Source organism: Vanessa tameamea, chromosome 13, assembly GCF_037043105.1.
Source record: "Vanessa tameamea isolate UH-Manoa-2023 chromosome 13, ilVanTame1 primary haplotype, whole genome shotgun sequence".
Classification (NCBI taxonomy): domain Eukaryota; kingdom Metazoa; phylum Arthropoda; class Insecta; order Lepidoptera; family Nymphalidae; genus Vanessa; species Vanessa tameamea.
The window spans coordinates 8,373,653-8,397,806 of record NC_087321.1 but is presented as its reverse complement, the minus strand read 5'-3'; the positions used below and the strand labels follow the sequence as shown (position 1 = coordinate 8,397,806).

Below are 24,154 nucleotides of genomic sequence, written 5' to 3'. Positions count from 1 at the left end.
CTTCTTTGCTGCTTAATGTATGCTAAATAATTAAAATATAAGCTGAATTTGTATAACAATCTTCATAAGATTTTCCTTATTTTATTCTGATTAATAAATACAAAATATTTATAAAAACAATATAATATTTTAATCGTTTATGTATAAAACATTTTGCTCATACTCATAGCGGATGTTTATTGATTAATGTTTTTTGTATCTCTTTATTTTTATTAATTATCTTATCAAATGAAGCCTCATCGTGTCGGAAGTTCCTAGGTGGCTTCCGTCGGCGCGTGCGCATATCCGCTGATATCTAACACTCACCACAGAGTATCGCGTTACGCGTCATGTGATATTCATTCGTAAGTTTACAGTAACAAGGAATCCACCGCAAAACCTGCCTTCGGTAATCAATACTCAACATATGTGCAACATTCATGTACTCAAGGTATCAATAGGTGATATATTATTCTATTTTATCGTTTGACAGCATGTCGAAAGAATAAAATATTATTATTTTATTTTATTCATATTTTTTTATTCACAGTTAACCGATAAAATATTATTATTAACAACCGGCAAATTTGAAATGATATACATGCTAATTAAACGATGAACTTATTTTGATAATATTTGAAACGACTAAACGGTAATAAACAGTTAAAAACAAATGAAGAAACCACACAATTACATTAATTACCGCTGCCTTTACCAAATCACGAGAAAATTCACGCCTTCAACCCTCCAGATTACAATAAGGAAATGGAAGAAGCCTATGAAAAAGCAAATTAATTTAATTGTGATGTAAACGAGGGTAAAGTCGTAGTTCGTCGTACAAGCAATAGATGGCGTTCTTTTTAACTCTTAGATTTATACAATAAATTGTGTTTACTTCATCGTTAAAAGAAGACATCAAAGTTTATTTTTATGAGTATTTGATTAATTAAACAAGTATTTTAATGAACTTTAGAACTGGTAAGAAATAAAACAATTTATTTACTATTACGTGAAAAATTAAAACGGAGAGTTAATAATAGGAGGCCGTTTTCAATTATTTTACAAATCGGCCCTTGGTCATAAAGTGTGATGAAATGTTTAGCCTGATATTTGTTCATGTATGCCTGTTAAAAAAAGATAATAGAGACACATTTTAATCTTGAATATTAAATGATTAAATTTATAGAATCTTATCACTTTTTGCAACCTTAAAGCAGGCTAACTTTTACACTTTTATATAAAACCTTCTTTTTAACCAATATTACGAATCATCGCTCGCCTGACCATCAATTGTATACCTAGAAATCTGTTAGACTGCTGTTTTCATAAGATGATGAAATATATTAATCATCGATTTCCATATGTTATCTAAATATATCTAACAATATAAACTAATTTGTCCTCAAACTATCAAATAACTAAAAGAAACCATTAAAAATGATATACCTCTCACCACACAGAACGATCTTGACTAAGACGGTGAAGCGATTTAAAGCAATGTTTTACATCGGTTTATTTTTAACGCAACCGACGAAGCGATAACGTTCCCAGGGATTTATGCAACACAAGAGAATAATTAATATACGAGTAAACCTTATTCAAAAATAAATTAATAAAATAGTATTTTTATAGACATAGCATTAGCGTGTAAATCTATTGTAAAATTATTAATAAATAAGACTTATTATATTGTACAAGATTACTACGACATGCATAATAATGAGTTTCTTACCGGTTCTTCTTAATTGTTTACATTAAAACTACCGTGAAATAAGTATTTAAAAGAGCTTGTACGAACAGTCATGTGTGAAGTATATTGTATTTTGACTTTTTGATAATGAAAATAGAAATATTGTGCCCTTTATTATTAGTATTGAATTATACCATCTTATTGATTTTTTAAATAATCCGTTTGTATACATAAACCATTTTTTATAAAACGTGAACAAAGTCAAAACATTAACAGACTCTTGATGTTTTCCATATTAATTGGTTGTTACGACTGATGATATTTATTACTTTTAAAAAACGTGCGAATATTTTGATACATTTTTGTTAATATTTTTATACTAATTGGATAAGAGTTATATGTAATTAATGATCGTGTTTAATAAACTGCCGATGTAGAAGAAACGAAAAAAGAAGAACTCATTTCCGGTGACTCACTCAACCTGGGTGTGATGTGTGCACTCGTTGCTCTTCCCATCACAACCTCCTTGAGTGAGCGACCGTGTATGGGACTCACAACTGTGACTGAAGAGAAGAAGATTATCGACTATGTAACTAATTTACTTTTAACAAATGCATTATATGTTTAAGCTGCTAAATGACAATTGGCCACTTCTGTGTCTTATGTCTATAGTCTTATGTCAAATTAATGTTAATGAATGCCTTGTATTGAAAAATAATTGCAAATCATTTCAAGCACAGAAATTGCCAACTATTTAAGTGGAATCAAACCAGTATATTATCAAAACCTTAGTTGGAGTTATTTTTAACAGAATTACATTTCGCAAAAAACTACTATACTGCCTAAAAATATAAATAAACATTCATATGATTTTTTTCTACTTTTTGCATGTAAAAGTTTAGAACATTTTAATTTTTACATAACGATGACTCAGCACTACACAACCCGTATAAAAATAACAATTTGTGGTATCGAAAATTATATATTAACCAAAAATTCCATAGTTTACGCGTAAAAATATTGATAGGTAAAACTATTGGCAGCGAAGCAGTAAAAATAGCCAGACTAACGTACAGAAAGCAGGCATGATTCTGCAACGTGATTTATTCGTTATTGGTTCCCGATTCGGCGGCTTACGATATTCGAGTATGTTCATAGTTCATAGTACAATATGCCAATGATAAGTCACGTAATATAGAATAACACATTCAGTCAGTAACATATTCAAGATTATTTATTGCATCAAACTATAAATGCAGCATACAACATAGAGCATATATCTATTTCAAGTTTACCTCAATCGTAACGAAAAACAAACGCATATTAGTATTACATTTATAAGTTCTTATATATAGTAGAACTCCTACTTAATTAAAATTAATATATGTAAATAAACTATTTCTAAATTAGTGATTTCTGTATTAATGAAAACAAAAAAAATTAATATAATATACTGAAAAAACTTTTTTCTTCTCTATTTAAATCCAGGTCATAATTAATATTTGATTAATTCATGAGCACTTTCAAAATTAGTTTATGGTTTCATTAACTTTTGATGTCAATTTTTTTTATTCAAGTAGAATATAAAAGCAGTTTTCAATCGCCATTTTACAGTAATGACATAAATATGAAGCTAACACGGATTGCGTGATATCAAGCAGATGTAATTCCCATTTTCACACGATTTTCATCGTTTTTTTTTCTATTTTTCCGAAAATATCAAAGACTAAACAAAATAATATGTAATTAAAGAAAAGTAAATAAAAGAAAAGCCAAAAAACGCTTTTGTCAGTGTTCTATTATTTCATCATACGAATTTGTTAGCTTGATATGCTATATAAAGTGTTTGAAATCGATATTGCAGTTAGAAAGTTAAATTCTCAGATAATTGTTTAAATATTGTCATCACTAGTAACATACAAATATGGCGTTTAAAAAAAATAACATATATTAAATGTTAATAAAAAAATGTATTGTTTAATGTTTTAATGAAGTAAACAAATAAAATTTATTTTATGGTACATTTGAGACGTTTATTGAAAGTATGTTTCAATGCTTTACCTTTCTGTCCGCTTTTATGTAAATGGAATCACGAACGTCTTCCGCAATATTTCTCTCCAACAGATATGCTTCCTATTCAACTTCCATCATTATAAGCAGGAAATTAAACACCTTATGGCGTTTGAAAAACCATATACACTTACCTTTAAACAATTATAAACCATAAAAAAAATCATTATTAAGATCTTTATTATCAAAATTAAGAGTTAAAGCTATAATAAATAGACTCACATAATAATCACAAATATTTGTCTTTGTAATGTTATATTTTTATGTTTCATACAATAAGGATATTACTTTACGTACAGTTCAGTATATAGTCATCAAATGCACAATAGTAAGTTGGCATTATCTCCGTGTTACACCTGGGCGCATTGATTTGCATTTGCAATGCACTTGATAGGCATTCAGTGTTTCACACTTAGACGTTGATTGTGTTCATACCATTTACATCTATCTGATTGCATTCCAGCACAGCTTATTATATAGAACATTACTATAACGATATCAATAAATATGTATGAGGTATTTTCGACTTGATTGTAAGTCATTATCTGTTTCTACCAGAATTTAAGTAAAGTCGTAATAACTTAATTGTTTTTGCTATTGATAATAGAAAGTAGTCATTAAATATGTCTCAGTTTATATTATTATTTACATATATGTTAGAAAATAGTATATTATAATTCGTGAAATATTTAATCAACAGTTTTTATTAATTACGATAGGCAGAATTATACATTGTCATGTTTATTTATTACTTTCAATAAACGTGTGTTCGTTACACTATAATGTTAACTCAAGACATTACAAGAATCTTAAGGTACACACATGGTAGATTTCTAACGTTAGCTTATCCGTCGACTTGGCAACTCGTATATTCGTAGCGTGTGCCAACAGACCTACGCAGCTTAACAGATAGCACCCATCGCGTGCTACGCCGTAGCCGTCAGCTTAATTAAACCACCCGACTACGCCAAAAAACAATTACTCAAGTGTGACTTAATTGACCTTAGCCAACTATTATATTTTTATTCATTAAAATAAAAAATTAAGCCAAAAGAGATTATTTAAAAACGAAGTAATCAAATGTAATCGTAGAAATCAAACTATAAAATAATATAATTTATGAAATAAAGTAACAATGATTAATATCTTCTATTCAATTTGTTTGTTTTGAAATTCTCGTTCGCATTTTATGCTACAGTGCGGTTTATTATATAACACGACATACATGGCGGTGTCGTTTAATTTACCTTTGTTACGTCTAGTTTTGCAGGCACAATCGAACTTTGTTACGCGACGCCGATGGCCAGTAATTAATCAACTTGCTTAGTTACTATCACTCGGTATCACTGTAGGAGGTGAAAAGTGACTGCTAATTGTTAAAGTTTGCCGACGTCGTTCAATCTGCTCAACAAATTGTCTCTGCAAAAATATAGACTCAAGCTGCACGAGTATTCTAAATCAACGTGATCGAAAAACTTTATAGACGCAACGAGATTACAAGATTAATTCAGAAAGCTATCCACTTGGTTAAAATGCCGAGTGTTTTGGAAAGAAAAATCTGTAAGACGTTTTATAAGAGGTCCGATAAAATCCATCTAGATGTAATACAAATCTACTTTGTAGATTAAACAAAAAGGGCGCAAAAATAGTGAGTTCACTTTTCACATAGGGAAACAAGAGCGGAGAGCAATTTGGTCGAGTCAGTCCTTGAGGAAACCGTAGATGTTTGGTTTACTGCGAACATCTGCATAGGGTTGAGTTGTTTACCGCATCGTGGTCTCAAGACAATTTATTTGAAAGGTGTCGCGCAATCCACTTCGACGCGATCACTACCGATACAAATAACAATCTACAAATAACTAGATATAAATCACTTCGGTAGTTCCATTTGCTCAGATGGACTTGTCTCGAACCGACATCACAGTTTGTAGAGTTTATTGAAAGCAACACTATTAATTGATTTCACGAATGTATTAAAAATCTATGTTCAATAAATACCAATTTACGGATAACAAATAACCTTGTAACTATTAAATCGAAAGCTCACTGTATTCTCTCCGTATTTTTTGCAAACAAAAATACAATTTTATAATAACGCAAAAAAAAATTTAATGACAGTTAGTTGCATTCCTACTTTTAAAATAAAATCCATCAAAACCATAAACTCGACTAATTTTATGATAATATGAATATAATTTACGCGTTAAATATCTTAATTATGAGAAATGGAAAATAAGACAAAATTACATTAAATCGTAGGTTCAGCTCTTACTCTTATTATTTCGGAGATCGAGCGAGACGAGTTCGAAATTTACTTAATTACGTTATAAAGATACCGATCTGAACAAAGTGAGCTGAGATTCGAGGCGCCGATTTGATAGATGATCGCGATCATGTTATCACGTCTTACAATCGTTATTTAAATTTATAAAATAATGTATTTAATATTACGAAGTTGAAAGATATATTTTTTTATTGGAAATATTTACCACTTCTAAACACTTAACTTCTATGTAATGTCTTATATACAAATATAAAGTTTTAAAGAAAGAAAGTAAGTACTTTAGAAAGTACTTTAAATTTATTGCCGAAAACAATTATCAACCTAACCATTGGCAATAATTCAGCCATGTAACTTGAATAACATTCTCTGCGGATAAAAACATTATGCTTTTAGATTAAATTGCACAGCAGAAGTTAGCTACGAACCGAAACTCTTCACTTAACAGACTATTTTCAGACAACAAGAATTTAATGTACTATACTTAATGTACAAGATAAGCTAGACTTTAAATTACATGTACGAAATGATGAATTAAGTCGAGATGGGTTTTTCCTTAACGGAACTAAATGAAGTGTCCTGTTATTAGAACTCAAACGGTGCAATCCCAATCTCGTTAGGGACAGCAACGGGGAGCGTCGCACGTTGAAATAGAAAACGCCGGTGATTAATTGCCAATTACTCGGACTGCCAAGTAATTCCTACTCATATATATGTATGTTCAACAACATACCTTTAAATAAAAATGTCTTAACAATCTAAAATTACCCAAACGTGAAATACATACATATGCAACGTTAACTTATAATAAACTTGGCTTTTGGTACTATATTTCAGTTAAATTTTAACATACTTACCTAACCTAAATTATAAACTATCGATATGTGCTTTATTATAAATTAAGCGTTGTTCACGGTTTTTCAAAAGCTTACAATTGCACATTATATTATAATTCAGCCATATTTACATTGCGTACATGCGTACATTTTTTTTTATGAAACTAAATATTTTTCGTTATAATAGAACTTGTCTAGTTCAAATATATGAATAATGTTACTTATGATCTTACCAAGCTCAGCTCCACGATGACATAAGATTTAGTTAATGGTTTCAACAATATAGCAGACATGTACCGAATGAATTGAAGATGGTGGCCACTACAATGGTCGCTCGGGGAGTAACAAGGCTAATAAATGTATATTGCACTACGGAGCACACAAGGATATTCTGTTCTATTTGACACTCGGCATTTCGTTATTCTTAACGTTATTGGGCTCAAACTGAACCTGTAAAATAAATATATTCTTTATCGAGTGCGAATAAATTTGAAGATAGTGTTACGTCCCCAATGTACAATTGTAATTTGCTATGATATAATCCAATATTAAACATGGTGTAATTGAATATTTTTCCAATTTGTTGCGCGTAATGGGGCAAGATTGAGTTGACGGTCCCCGGCGAGGGACCCTTCTCGGCGCAGGACGCGCGACATTTCATCTTCACGCATAATTTTACGCTTTCAATTAAATTTCCTTTTACAAATGTTATTTTAGTTGTGTTTACTTAGCAACTTAAATGATAACATCTTCTTATTTTTAACAAATAAACATAAAATAACCTAATATATTTTATATAATGACAATAAAAATATATATAAACCATGTAGCAAAAATTTTGCAATGCCATTTGATGTGATCAATTATGTATAACTTTATAAATAATAATTAAATTGAAGTAATATTGATATTACATACAACATTTTTCTATAAGATAATAGTGATATATTTTTAAAACCGATTATAATTAAAAACACATGTTTTTCGAATGCAAAAACCACTGAAAAGGATTTAATACATGGCATTGTGATAACTGGACGAACACATGAGAAACTTTTTATTCGCGAAACATTTACCAAACGAAACATACAAAGCGATCTCACCCAACACAAACGACTTTAGTGTAAGAAAATAAATTTGAATTTTTATTATTAGATGTTATATTTAAGAAGATCCGTTCTTAACGTTTAGGGTTGTTAGTATCCACAGCATTGCGTAGCAATATATCATAGAGGTGTGGATGCATGTCATGTCTCCGCACCAATATGCCTGGATTACCCCTGAATTCACTCGCACATACGCTATGCTTGTCACGTGCTATATTTCAGCCACCAACAAAAAGTACCTATATTTCTTTAGATTCTTCCTTATGTATATTCCATATTATACCTATCTTTATAATTTTTTCGTCGATATAGGTACTAATAAACTTGTCGAGGCATTTTAGTAGACATAAAATATTTGTGCAATTAATGTATAAAACATATTATGAAATCCGTAGTTTAATGTGCGGATTAAATAACGAGCTCTCGTATAGCTTATAACATAAATGCATTTTAACGTAGCAACAGCAGGGATGTCATTCTACGTGACGCCGAGTCATTCCAGTGGCGTTCAATAGTAGCATACTAATAATTTCTGCGAGCGATTCCATATAATCCCAGTTATTCCACCACCAGTAAGCGCCAACCAGCATCTTGAATATGTTACAATTATTCTAACTCCGGGCATAAATGCCTGAGTGTACCAGAATTCATCTAACCGTAATTTCACTGACTCCTATCGGTGTTCCTATCGAAACAATATTGCTCGACCGATAAACGCCGCAGCCGGCTCAATCGCTAGTACAATTACGATAGTGGTGTGAACGTTTCAACTGATATTATTTATTCAAATTTCACATATTTATATAAATGACTATTTTTATAAATGTATTATTCAATATCATACTGAATTACTTATTTCCCATTTTTGTTCTATACATATAAGAAATATATTTGCTTGTACACAGCATATAGTAATTATTATAAATTGTTTTTTTTTAACTTAAAAGAATACAAAATAAGCCAACCTAAGAACGTTTTATGAGCTAACAAGTGACTAATGCGGCGTATGAAGAATTACGACATAAGTATGATTCAGCAGTCGTAACTCACCTCCGCTTGAGGCTAAACAAACTCTGCTTATCGCGCGGCATAAATTGGCAACACGTCGTAAGGCGAGCCGCACTCTGCGTGCCGCTCTGGCTTTATCAGCATACTCTCGTAAAACAGCGCTCTCAGTTATTGCGGCTGGCTGCGACATTTTTTGAGACTTTTTTTCATATCGCGAAAGCTGATCGTTACTATTTGGACGTTATTAGCACTGCAGTCGAACCGAAACTAACCAATAGTTTCGATAAATATGTCTATTTGGCGCAAAGCGAGCACCTATCAACTAAAAAACGTGCCGCCTTGAGCGCGAATGTAATTAGAGGCCAATCGTAAAACGAAAGGGTAGCGCCCGGAACATCCCATCTGATAATGAGCAGTACTGGCGCGGCTCCAGCTGCCGCTCATATTAGGCGGCTCTCTGTACCGCTATCGTTACGACTTTTACACTTTTACGAGTTGTTTAGTTTACAGAGCCGGCTGGGTTCGAACGCGTGCGCTGCCAAATGCTAGTTCGCGGCTCACCGCGCGCGTCCACTCCCTAAATATACCACCGCGCCACCGCTACGTGTAAATGAGATGTACGTTTCGGCCTCGTTTGGCATTACGTGAACGCGCTAGTCATCCCGCGGTACATTAACTCTATCTGCTCAGTTCACTACACAATCACTATTGCGTTGATTTTTGGGTCACGTATTACTTAAAATGATAAAAGTTCAGATTTAAAAAGGATAAATTAAGATCTATCTTGAAATTTCATTGTTTATATAGAAGTATGTCATAACGTTTTTAAATCAATATAACACTATGTTCATAAAAAAAGTTAAACTTAATATGTATTTGAGAAAAATTGCGTTGTTTTAATCAAATTCGTGTCAGTCATTTCTTAAAGGTCTAGTAATCATTATTTAAGGGATTTGTAATATTAAAAAATAACTCAAGTTCATGTAATGAAATTGAGTTATTTTTTAATATTTAGTACAACTGTTTTGAAGCCTATTTTTTATATTTATGATGTACATTATTTAATGTCATTTTAAAAAACCGATACTTCCTACTATTGAGTAAGGATATATAGAGTAAATATTTAAAATAATACAAGTGGATCACCCGCGAAATTTCGCGTTTATTCAAAAGATTTTTTCAGAATTTCAAAACCTATGACAGGTTTTGTTTTGATTTCATTTCATTGTAAACTACAAGTCACTCATCTACATTTGGCGCCAACACGATGAAACCTCTTTTAAATGAAATTTAGTTATACTTGTTTACGTTTTCCTTTTAATTCTTTATTAAAAACGTTATACTGCAATCAAAAATCCTCTTTAATTGTCTGCACAACTACGGCTGGAGTTCTTCAAAATGAGACTAACCGATTTTTTATATGCAGCCATCGTCCCATAATCTCTAGGACAAAAATCGGCTTACGCTATTAATATATAAGATTACCAACATTTTTTGGTTACTCCATACGTCATTTACGATTGAATATACTTATAACTATATACTCTAGTAACATAACATAGACAATAAATTTTATTTAATAAAATAGATAAAGATATATATGAGATAATTGATATTTGATATTTTTAACAAAAGAGAAGATTTAATAAAAGAAGTTAATCTTCGGAACAACAACAAAAAGCTTTTAAATAAAAACCTATCAACCGACAGCTCTCATAACTAACTGCCGGCATCCGTTTACAATGAGGTAGGCAGGCTTCATTCCCGATGATATCAATTTTGTTCAGTGGCTCTTAATTAACATTTTCTTTTCTTTCCTTTCCAGGTGAGTGAGGCAGGGAATACAAACCTGACGGCTTTGTGCGGCCCGCGCGGCTCTCGTCTCGAGACAAAAAAGAATATTACACCGCATTCAATTCGAACACAGAAGAAAAAATATGATCTGCACTTTTGTAAACGCAAATGAGGTTCGCTTTGAAACGTGGGACTTAATTTAAATAACGTTGCTGAGCAGGCACCTGAAAACTGAAAGACTTCGGATATATGCTAAAATAGTCGAGTGCCACTAAAACAATGTTTTCAAAATTCCATTATTTTTATAAATATTTTTTCTAATTCGCTATATACTTCCCCCTAAAAAAATCCTTATTGCAAAAACACTATCAAAAATACTATCTGAAAAATAAGTTTCATGATTTTTACTCAAAAAAAAATTCAATATGTTATATAGCTCTATTACAGACGCAAAACCAAATATTTTATCTGCCTGCATCAACTAGAGACTGCTCAATATAGTATTCATATTCAGTAAATCTAGACTTATCTAAAATTACAAGATAACATTTTATTACAATTTATCTAGGAAAATAAAATAGGTTACAAAGTAATAATTAAAAATAAAACTATTTTTTCAAAAGGTTAAGGATTCTGCTCACTACATATAAACTATAAAACGGTATAGATAACAATTCCAATATGATGGTATCAAGTGTACGGAAACGGTTAACGGTCATAAAAAATCCTAGGATATAATACGAAATGTTCAAATTCATTCGATTTTTGAAAAGTTTGTTTTCTAAGTCGGTTAACGAAACCATTAGTTAATGATTTCGTAAAGAATGATCATACTTGAGCGATCTGTTTCATAGTTGGCCACTCTGTATAATAAAAATAAACTCCAAAAAAAAATAAAAAAAATCAGAGTTTCGAATTTGACCAACCACAATTATTTCAAAATGTTAAATAAAAATAAATATGGTCGTAATTATTACTTATTTTATGAACAGCTACAATAACAACAATTCATAAATCAATAAAATTTACTCCGGATAAAATTTCAATATACCAATGTTATTGACCGTAAATTTAAATTCATAATGTTGTCGTTACGTAAATCAAAATATGTGTATGTAGATAAGATGCATAAAGACAAAATGTAATATTACATAACAAAGGAACTCCATCTTCAGGGCTTCGACCTTGGTAGCACCGACCCCTGAATGCTGTTGACCCGTCGTAACGATCATGTTCGTTCACCCCGGTATTTTTTTCAAATAATTATGTTTCCTTTTGTAAATCTTACGTGATGTGTCGTGACTTCTATTAAAATGTTTGATTTTTAATTATTTTAAGTACTTTTAAAATAGCATCGCAATTACAAAATTTTGTAATAAGGCCACGCCACCGAATATTTTTAAATTTTATAAAAAATATGTGAAGTATTCTTCAGAATGGCCGGAGTATTAACATTGTATGAACTTTTTTATTATATTTTCCGGATAGTAGAATAAAACCTAGTACAGAACAAGAGGTACGAACAAAGGGTACCTCGGTGCGGCGCCCTCCAGGGCTTTGCACCCTGCACTCGACTTGAGATAATACTTTATGTAACGCCCTAGCTTAGGAAAAAACTAGAAAATCGCTTACTTGCATGTTCCATGTTTAAGTTAATGTTTAGTCCGAGTTTAATTAAAAATATAATAATAATATTAGCTACAAATAATCATTTATTTTAATACAAAAAGCAACTTTCATTATTGAAGCTTAATTAAATTAATATTTTGTGAAATACTCATAATAAAAATATTTTTTCTTTCATAATGTAATTTGACCTGACGTCAATGAACAAAATACAATTTTAAGCAATTGATTTGAATGCAACCCTAATTTACTTCGTAATATAAAATTATACATTATTGTCATTTCTACAACATAAACCGTATTCAGGTCCCTAACCTTCAGGACGATGCTCCTAAAAGATCATCCATGTCAAACTGCGATTCAACTTAGATCGTAAGAATATATTAAAACTCAACGGTATTTTAATATTTGGAAAGTTTCTTGAACACTTGAATTCAACTAGTACTTGAACTTCCACGAACGCGCTCATATTTTTGGGTCATACTGCGGGTAACTTTATTCAGTCAGTCAGACCGTCGCAGTAGTAGGTGCTTCAGAGTTTGCTCAAATATCATTCTTGTTTGAAAAATATTAGGTACATAACACTCTTCTTGTTTGCCTTGAATTATTAAATAAAAACCTTTATAGTTTATCCTAAACAATTTAAATTGAACAATTGAGGGATTTTATTAAAAATTAAATTTATGTAAAAAAAAATATTTACAGAATAAATATTAGTAGTGGCTTTATTTTCATTTTAACCTTCGATATTTAAACGCTATTAGCACAAAATCTTAAGAGGAATGTGTGGCTCACCATCGAACAACTGTTGCCAATCTGCGGAAGTTATAAATTTGCGTAAACTTGTTTGACTTGCGAATTTCCGATGTTTGTCCGGACGTGCGGGTCCATTTAGCCGCTAACTGTTAACTTATCTGCAAGTGCCGATAACTGAAATTGTCTAACTCATTTAGTACGTACATTATCAGTCTCATAATACAATACAAGCAAATGGTATAATAAAAAAAACACTGTTACTTTACTAAATTATTCAATAATTTTTAACTATTGTAAAATACTTCAAATTATTTTATTTTTTATTGACCCTCCTCCTAGGTGGATGTCAAATGAAATTTTTCTTTTTAAAATACTAACGCAATATGCGGGTAGATCCCTACTGATAAACTCCTGTTTGAACTACCCAACTGAGAGGAAACGAAATATAACTCTCACCTGCTTATTATGTAGATATAACAGCCGGATTACTTTTACCTTCTTTCATGGCGATGTAATAAAATTCAGCTTAAAAAGTACCTAATAGTTACCCCGATCCTCACAGCTATACATATATATATATATATATATTGGAATGTTCTATAAATTTATTTAGCATTTTGTGAATTATATTCTGTTTTAATTAGTCACGAATATAATAAATAACAGAAATTGTCATAAACATAAGTCATCTCATAAAAAATTAGTGAGCAGAGCGGATAGGATGGAGCTTCTCATTTTAAATGTACCAAGAGTTTACTAAGAGTTGCAACGCTGAACCCGGCGACGGGAGTGGCTGAAAACAATCTCAACTGCGTTAATCACTTATTTACGGCCCCGGTCCACTCCGCCAGAGTATTTCTAATGAACGTTGAGAATTCTGGGGAATCCTAATGAACCGTGGGAATTTCGATTGTAATGAAGCAACTCGACTCTGCAATGACGAGTTTTCAACGGTTTTGTTAAGTCTTATTGCGTATCGTAATCGGACATTGTTGGCGTGCATCGAGAGCAACGCGGGAAGTAATTCCATTGGGTTCCGCCGGATATATCTCCCGAGCGCAGAGACCTACGACTAATCGGTTTGTCATTTCCGCAATCGACCGCCACGACGCCGTTTTGAATACTTAATATTTATCCTTTGTGTACTTCGATTATTCCTGATTTTACAATAATTTACAATAACACCTAATAATCGAATACACATGTTAAATTGACAATTATTTTCTATTTACAAAATAATACTAATAACAGAATTATTTGTTACCGTTAGAGAAATATTTATTTTTTTAATTCTGTCAAAGGAATGACAGTTTTTTTACAAACCTTTATTTACCTGTTTAGGTCGATACTTGCACTTTATTGAGCTGAAATTTTATATACCCGTTTGGCGCAGTAACAATTTGCAAACTTGTAAATTAAAATGTGTTAAAGTTTGGTGTTTTTAGCTAATTTTATTTATCTGTATGTGATAGTTGAGCTTACAACATTTTTGAAGAAACGAACTCTTAATTTTTTGTTCTGTCAGATAGCGAAGTAAGGCTAATTTTATATAAAAGATTAAAACACTTTTCACAACGCAAAATTGTTGAAAATTAAATTATTTAACATCTGCTTTTTTTTCCAAGTTGATTGTAGCTTAGAATTCTAGCGTCTTTTTGTTCAAAAACTTCAATTGGCACTTTAAAAATTTAAGACAAACGCTTTTAGTGCAGCACGGTAAGGAAGCAGTAAAAATAACTTGGGACTCTTAGAGCTCTCGAGGTGCATCGACTTTAGCCGAAACATCAAACAGAGCCGTTGACTTAGCCAATGGGGTTATTGGATAGATAAACTATAAACTAAAAGTCTGGTACTCGCTCTTGGAACTCTTTTGACATCAGTTTCTTTTTAGTTCACTTTGAATATAAGTTAGAAAATCTCAGAAAATAACCGTCCAATTTTCCAAACTTGTTAAAATTAGATTAGAGATTAAACTTTAAGATGCCGTGCCCTCTTAACAGCAATCCATGTAGTTGGCAATCTCTAAGTCAAACACTTCTTAACTTTTCTTGTAAAGACTCGACTGCATAGTGATAAAGGGCGATCGATAGCGCTCTGTGTTGAATATTTGTTTTTTCATATGACCTTTTGACACCAAATAATAAAATCTAGATTTTTAATTATAATATAATCCACAATAAATACACATTAATTTTATTTAGTAAATAATACGACTACTCGATAAATGTATTTCAACATTCAGATTTTTAAAACGGTCCCACAAACTGAAAAATAGTATTTAATCATTTGATAGTTGATTTTATTAATAGATAGGTGTTATAAACAAACAATACCTACGCAATTTTTTTTTTTTCTTAGAAGTCTTACTTATAACTTGATTATTAATACATATCTAATTTTTAGTTTATTATAATCATAAGCCAATTATCAATACTGACATATATTAAAAGGATTTTTTTTATTTCATTTCAACACAAATGTATTTATCCGAAGATTATTATTTTATAATAATATTTTGTTTATATCTTAATGGGGTAAAGATTTGTTTATAATCACGTTATATAGAAAAGTTAAAAGTTAACTTGCGTCTGTTATAAAATAATTAATATAATTTAAGTTTACGTGTTCATATTATATCTTAACTGTGATCTGTGTAATATCTAAAAATTTAGTAAAAAAAAAAATTCTGTTCGAACTGGAAACAACTGACTTCAGAAAAAGTAAAATTATGTTTAAAGTTACTTTGAAAGATTTATCAATGCTATTGATATTCATTAATTTAGAACATAATACCTACACAGTACACATACATTTTATATAGATTTGAAATAATTCGAGCCATGATAAGATGACATCTAAACGAAGGGTGAAACATTAAAGCGAATTTTACATTTTTTATTATATATTTTTGGTCATTCTAAAAATAATCTAAAATGTTATTTTTTATTACAATATCGCCCGTGTTAACCCAAATCACATCCCAACAAAATTACCTATTAAAATTTCATCTTGGAATATTCGAAACCCATGTTAAAATGATATTAAATAACGACTACTTGGTGTGGTTCCAAATGCATATTTTTATTGCCGTTCCTCAAATTTATTGTCCTTAAAATAGGGAAATTGAAGTCTGGTGTCCCAAGAGTAACAATGTTGCTAGTAATCACTATTTAGATCGCCTCAAAAACAGTTAATTATTATTCATTTTCATTTTTAATGCCTACGTAATAATATACTCATTAAAAAAGCAACAAAAATATGAACAAAATACATATAATGTTCAAAAGACAATACTTGCTTACGTTTAATTAAATTGTTATTCCTTACCCTTGTAAAATTATCTTCAGAATTAAATTATAATGTGAAATATATAAAACAAGAAATAACCACCGTCACACCCGCGTTATTGCACCAAGCGTCTCGAGTTTCCAATTATATCTTGCAGTTTAGCTAACTCATATAAAAGTTCCGACCCATGTCTTTAACTAGATCCCCACGATGCTTCGTCTAAGGCTATAATCATTTCAAATTAATCCATAACTGTTCAAGTACACTTCAAAGTTTGTTATTTAATTATTATATTTTTATAGGGTCTTTTAATTTCTTAATTACGATATATGGTTTTCAAATTATTAATTAATGTTCTTGATATTAGTAACTTTATTGAGACTTTATTTAAGTTTTCAATATGGCAATTTCATCATGACAAAATCAGATAAATCGCCAGGTTCGATACCTATTTGAATAATTTGATAAAGTTCTCAGAATTTCTTACAGAGATTATAAATAGTACTAAATAATTATTCTTGTAGGCTTTATTGAAAGACAATATAATTTCTTTTCAGAATCGTTTGACACCATTCCACATTATTTTATATGACATTCCATATAAAACTAAAATTAAAAGTAATGAATTAATATTTAAATATAGATCGCAATATACACAAATTGTAAACAAAATAGTTGATATATTGCTATAGCTTTTACAAATACTAACATTGTAAATTTACTTTTTCATGTTTACAGTAGAACACTTAACTGTATATTAAGTTCCACTTTTTCAATCCCGTCGTAATTTCATTAAGTTGCTAGTGACATCACGTTAGGGAATATCGTGACAGCCTACGCGAACCGGAACCGCATTCGCAACACGGTTATGAATATCAAAAATGCTAACGGTGTTCGTCGATGCAATCATGTCACTGAAAAATCGTTTCAATTTGGTAGCAGAACTCGGGCGGAAAATGGCGGCACGGGTGCGAGCGCGGCAGCACCGAGCGGTAATATGCTATTACCGTCGTAACAACGTTACTCCCGACTTAATTCTGCCCCCGGCACTGCACCGGCCAGATTCGCTAATTTCTCTTATGTGAGACGACGAACATCAATACCCAATTTGAATATGAATATCTCTTAAAGCGAATAGTTGTCATTATTATCGTTAACTCATTTTTGTTTTTGAGCGTGAGTGTGCTTATCATAAAGATTTTGAATTTATTGTATTTAAATTTCCATTTATAATAAACATGTTATCATAGATAAACAAGGGGAATAGCTAAATTTAAATAAAAAAAAACTAAGAAACATAAATTTCCCTTATACTTTCCAACCTTTTTCAAATAATAATATTTTTTCTTATATAATTTTAAGCATTGATGTATTCCCAGAAGTGCAATATTGTATTCCACGTAACGGTAGCGATAGCAATCCTTGCCTAGATATTCAACTAAATCCCGAAGGAACATCAATGGTTCTCTACAATGGCAACGGTTAGAGCTGGCTGTCCGCCACATCACATTCAAAGGAGCTATTAGCAAAGCACACCGATAGACGTCAATTGAGTTTGAAGGCCTATACAACAGAGTAGTCAGGTTTAATCGCAGAGACGAAATAACATCTAGGTATATCAGCTTTTAGACGAATTGTTAACGAAGACAACAACGACTTACTCGTGTAACTCTTCCTGTATTGTTTGAGTGAAATTGTGTGATTGAGACATGTTTAAAATGTTGAAATAAAATAACCTATAATATAATATTTTCTCTCTATATTTATTGCATAACGGAAATATACATATATAATCGCAATAAATAAAATAATCCTACTTGAATCGAACAATAAAATATTATCAGTGCGAAAGTCAACGAACAGGCTATTCTAGGTTATAGGAAGGCGTTTGAGCGTGTAATTTTAAAATGAAATCGCTGCATTCAAAATCGGTATTTTCTTATATTCATAGAGTTGCTTCAAATCCCGCTTTACTTCGAAGAATCGAGGAGATAGACTGCTATTGAAGTCCCCGGTGAACATCAATGCCTATTGCCACGTCGCTTATCTACAATATACGGTGTGAGAAAGGCGCTCAGGGAGATGGGGTCGTTTTAAGGAGAAAATGCAACTCTAAACAATTATAGCCCATCCTTGAAGCATAATGCAATAACAACTTGTATTTGATTTAAATTTAGTACCTATAATTTAAGTAGTATCGTTTTTGTTTTGCCAGGTTCACTTAAATAGTATGGGCAATGCGATTGAAATTGGTTATATTGGGCGTACCAGGGGTATTGTATATTCTTCTGGGTTATGATTTATTTTATACTAGCGACCCGCCCCGGCTTCGCTTGGGTGCATTGCTGGTACTAAATATACCACAGAATGTCTTACAACGTTCAAAGTTTTTCAGTCATTAGATACAAACCGCTATGTACCTGCGTTTTAAATCTGTAATATCTTCGAAAATATAATATAAATCATTTAAATTACATGCTGTAAAGGGCCATATTGATCTATGTTAAATGCATTTAAAGTACTTAATTAGATAGGGATTATTGCTTAAAATCGTTTCGAAAATAAGCCATTTAATCTCGTAAAAAGTAAAAAATAAATAATGTTTATTGTGGGTTATCCCTAAGAGATAAACATATACCATTGCCGACTTTTTTGAAGACCTTTTTAAGGTGTTCTATACTGTAGTACATTAGTTTGATCTATCTCGAAGGTTTCAGCCAGCGTTTGCAATATAAGCGCAAAAAAAATGTGTTTATTTACGACATCACTTTAGAAACTTCTAAATAAGTGTCTCTGCTATATTGTATGTGTATTATACATATAAACCTTCCTCTTGAATCAATCTATCTATTAAAAAAACCGCATTAAAATCTGTTGTGTAATTTTAAAAATCTAAGCACCAGCAGCAGGGACAGACACCGGTAAGCGACTTCGTTTTATACTATGTAATTATGATGTTTTTCGATTCAATTGGTTTACTATCTATATACACTTTATTATGGAATGAGTGAAATTAAGGTGATATTGAAAAATACTGTTTTAAATATAGAAATTTAGAACAAAATTAATTCTACTTTAATCAACGTCTTCACATCGTACCACGCCTATTCTTTATATGCACTTTACATATTGCATAACGCGTTTTAAAAAAATCGTCCTCAGGGCTAAATTACAGTAACTACAATTAAAAATAAGCTATCCCATCGATACATTGCTTACATACTCTGATTTATAATATTACATTTAAAAAAATTATACCCCAGCATAAAATTAAAATGTATGTAGTCTAGTGTACATGTACCTAAGTATGAAGTTTAAGTTAGTAAATTTTCAAAAGTGATGTAGAATTGTAGACTGATTAATAAACAACTGATTAGTATAATTGGTAAAAATTATGTGTAAAAAATTTGTCAGAGTGTATTAATTTGAGTACGTTTTTATTATTATTAACAAGTAAGATAACGGCTCCATATGTCGACGGAGTTGACAATCGTTTTGACAGGCGGCCGGTGTCGAGGGGTGCCACGCCACGGGGGACCACATCCTACTGACATTTTATTATTTTTATGCTAATTTCTCCACTCGAACCATGAAATAAAATGTAATTTGAAAACTCTTTTCTCTTTCTCCGCGTCCAGTCATCGCTGTCAAAATATTTCACTCTGTTATTTTTGTAAAAAATTAAAAGGTAGATTAGGGAATTAAATTATATTAGGAGGTGTAGATTCCAATGTTTTATGTCGCGACATCTTTTCTAGCTACGCATAAATGTAACTTGAAACAAACGAGAGCATGGACGAATAATTTTAATGGCTCTCTGACAGATTATTTCAGAAAATTAAATTTTAGCTCGTTGGACACAGACCATAAAGTTCATGCTTACAAATCTCTTTGTTATGACATCGTAACGAGATTATGTCCATTTCGACGTGAAGACGTCGCCATGTCGTCATGATATCGCATGTTTTATTATTTTATGCTATAAATGCTGCGTCCGTCCGCTACAGTAAATGTTACAAAATCAAATTCATCTAAAAAAAATATATGTTGTTCTCAAGTTCATACATGGCCGAAATTAAAGGCATGGACAATAATTTTTTAACACGAAAAATCTACACTGAAAAATTGAAAATGTTTTGAAAAAGTTCTTAGAATGTGACCGTTTTTTTTTCTCTATGATAGAACGGATGTTTTTTTCTTATCTATAAAAATATATCACATGGTGATGATCCCTTTCTTGTATAGGCCCCAGGGTTAGAACCTCTATTGTGCTCCCTAAATCCGGCCCTGACTATACATATAATATGATTATTTTGTATCAAGTATGTTGTTATGAAAAATCTCGATGGACAAACGTTGCCGTTCGAACAACCAGTCACGTGTTCACGTGGCATCACTCACGTTTCTTAACTCGAACTAGAATAGGCTTCTGTTTGTCCGTAATGTCGAATAACCCCAACGTGCCCTGAAGTCCTTCAAAACCACTAGAAACTTATTCGTTAGCTCACGCGTATTGCGAATGAAAATTATTACAGCTTTTACTTTCCAAATTTATTTTGATGTTTATTGGGTTTCATCAGCTATTACAATGAACCATAAGTTTATTACGTTTAAATATTTACGTTTATTAAGTTGAAACGTCATAAGACGAACGAACTTTAAAACTATATTAATCTATTTTTTATTGATTTATCGATTGAATGTATTATGTACTCCTCATGCGATTACCCTTTGGATAAAATGGTTTAAGGCAAAATAAATGTTCTCAAGCATACGCACATACACACGTTACACCTTAACCCACAGACTGAGTTTGATTCTGTCTAATAACTCAGAGTCAACCTCTATTAGAGTATTTTGTAGCTTAGAGCTTCATTAATAAAAAAACTCCAACTCTTTCAAATCTTTACACATTAAACTTCGGTAATTATATTTCTGGTCGTTTTTGTTTTTAAATTACACGCGTAAGTTAGTCTGCATTCAACCACGCTCATTATTTCGACGTGACATTACAACATTAACTTTGAAATGTGGTTGCAAATTTCATCCAAAGTTTGCAATTAACTAGTCGCCTGATGTAATACGTAAACGAGTCTTGTTAAAATAGCAATATTACATTTTGAACGTTGAAACGACATATATATATATATATGTGTAGTCTATTATAATCTATACTGTAAAAAAATGTCACCTACTTTATTCGATGTAACAAAATTAGCGCCGAAATGAACATTTTCGCTTCCAAAACATAGTTCATACTCTCTTTCATATTTCCCCAGTGTCCCTTAATAATGTTATTGAAATAATTATTAACAACAGCGACGGCCGAAACCGGCGTTGGTTAGTTTTAATTACCCACGAAAGCTATATTTTATTTAACAAATTTTGCTGCACGACTGTTAACAGCTTATTATAAATATGGTTAAGCAAATCGGATTGTTAATTAAATAAAATATTAAAACATTAAATACGCTGCACAGTTGTGAACATTTGTTTCATACGACTTTAAAATTTGCACATCAAGCTAACTCTCTAATGAAAACTACGTGCGGGCCTAATGAGATCACTCTGTGAATGTGACAACGCATAAATCTAGCGTAATAAACGCAGCATCCGTTAAATAGGGCCGAGGCAGTCAAATTGTCCACAATGCGATTATTCCATTACATGAAAGCTGCTACGACCACAGACTGAAATACACACTAGAGCGTTCTACTTACGACCTGCGTCCGTCGTCTAGTTTCGTTAGTAATGTAAACCTTATTAAATACTCGGGAAACATTGAAAAGTACGTATAGCACTCTATATATATATTATTTTTTACTTACGGTAACGCTTAACAAAAATACCGATGACTAGATTACCGATAAACTGTTTGGTAGCAAAACGTAATATTCATATTTATGTAAATATGATATGGTACTTGTCTTCATTTAAATTTAAAATAATACTGTCTCATCTGTATCATCTAACCCTTTTAATTCCACTCCATATTTCATATGGATAAAATATATGATATTATTTGATAGTGAGATAAAAAAATATATTATAACATAATCAGAAGATAAACAAATTACAAAAAAATACAATTACAAGGGGAAAGCCCCTTGCCATCTATCCTAACGCAAGCTTTTACCACGTCCCATGTCTTTTCTCATATGCATTTATTCAAGAATCTTGTAATATTGCAAAATGTGTACAAAAGTGGTTCAAATTTATATGACTATTATTTTGTTAAAGAACTCGAACAAATTAAACCATGGTACATGGACGTTTTTTTAAACATAAAATTCATAATTCAGTCTTATCCATAAAAGGTGCTGCAATTGACTTCTTGTAGGCCTTTTTGATTGCGGTGTTTCAATGGTACATTTGATGTATCTGGTGATTTTGTCAATGTTAGCCATACCAGCTGCTCAAAAGCATCTTTAACGAATTGATTGCAAAATATTAAAATGTCTTCACTATTGTTCAATTTAATATTCATATATTATACATGGAAACTTTTCAGAGACAAATGATATTGAAAACCCAAGCATAGAAGAAGTAACCGGACAAACAAGCAGCTCAGACTAGTTTTATACTATTTTAAGAAAAAATATTTCAATAAAGATTTAAAGACATGTGATTTTTTTAATTTATTTCAGGCAATATAAACTTATCAAACAAATAATTAAATAAACACAAAAATAAGAAGTAATCTTCATATTGTATAGCTGATAAATGACTCTCTTTTTCCTTTACAGTCTGTCTCAAGTGCGAAGACCATCGCAGCTGGACCCGCACGGTACAAGAAGCGTGCTCGCACGCGCACTCGATGTTTGGGAGCAAGCCTCAAGACTAACATTCACGGAGGTCAATTCAGATGATGCTGATATTGTAGTTTCATTTGCAAAGTAAGTTTTATTTTGTTTTGACACCCGTTTCTATTTTTAGCTTCCTGTACCAAACAACATAATAAAATGAGCTTTGTTTAATAACTAAGAAAGTTAAATATATATATTAAAATATATTAGAATTATTTAAATATAAAAATGAAAGTACTGATTAAATACATTTACATTAAATAAATTGAGTTCGCAATTTTTTCGCAAATTAGCTCACTTTTCTTACTAAGCCCAAACATTATGATGTGTACGTTATTATTAATATGTTTCTATGAAATACAATTTTTTAATAATATTATTTTAGACGGACATTTTGTACATTCGAAAAAGTATCAAATACGTTTCTTGATTCATTGCGCTGATAATAAATAATAATCAAGCGAGGATTTGGGGGACACGTCCTATCCATTTAAGGGGATTTGCGACATTCTCGTGCGAGGCATCACAATAAGATTCGAACAAAATACTTTTAACATTAAAATCTATATATATTAGCGAACTTTATTCGCAACTCGAAAAATCTTGGCCCCCTTTTCTCATAGCATCAAAAATATTTCTTTATTTGCAAAAAAAGAAAGGAAAAGGACCGTAAGAAATTATTTGTAAAATGTAATAATTGCTTAAAAAGAAATCGAAAAGCTTTTCGGCTAAAATAGTTTAGTTTTTACAAAATAAAAAGTAGATTATCCATTTCGACAACAATAGTCCGAGCATTAAACGATAGGTAGTCTATCGTTTTCATTCAAGGTGAACCGTTTCTACTCGATTCAGTTTTACTGAAAGAACGTGACTTGCTAAATTCACTTTGCTATTAATCTAATAGGTCCTTCTCA

The 24,154-nt window shown here is 31.3% G+C and overlaps 2 protein-coding genes across 3 annotated transcripts in view; both read left to right on the top strand.

Moving 5' to 3' along the window:
• LOC113403308 (cysteine-rich with EGF-like domain protein 2) overlaps window positions 1-24,154 on the top strand; it is a 175,510-nt gene that overhangs the window by 117,243 nt on the left and 34,113 nt on the right. The window lies entirely within an intron of this gene.
• Window positions 1-24,154, top strand: part of LOC113403326 (matrix metalloproteinase-2-like) — a 151,460-nt gene that overhangs the window by 118,952 nt on the left and 8,354 nt on the right. For both annotated transcript variants that reach the window (XM_026643832.2, XM_026643831.2), the window contains exon 5: window positions 23,181-23,330. In XM_026643832.2, the coding sequence (XP_026499617.2) occupies window positions 23,181-23,330 (150 nt within the window). The remainder of the gene's footprint in view (window positions 1-23,180; window positions 23,331-24,154) is intronic.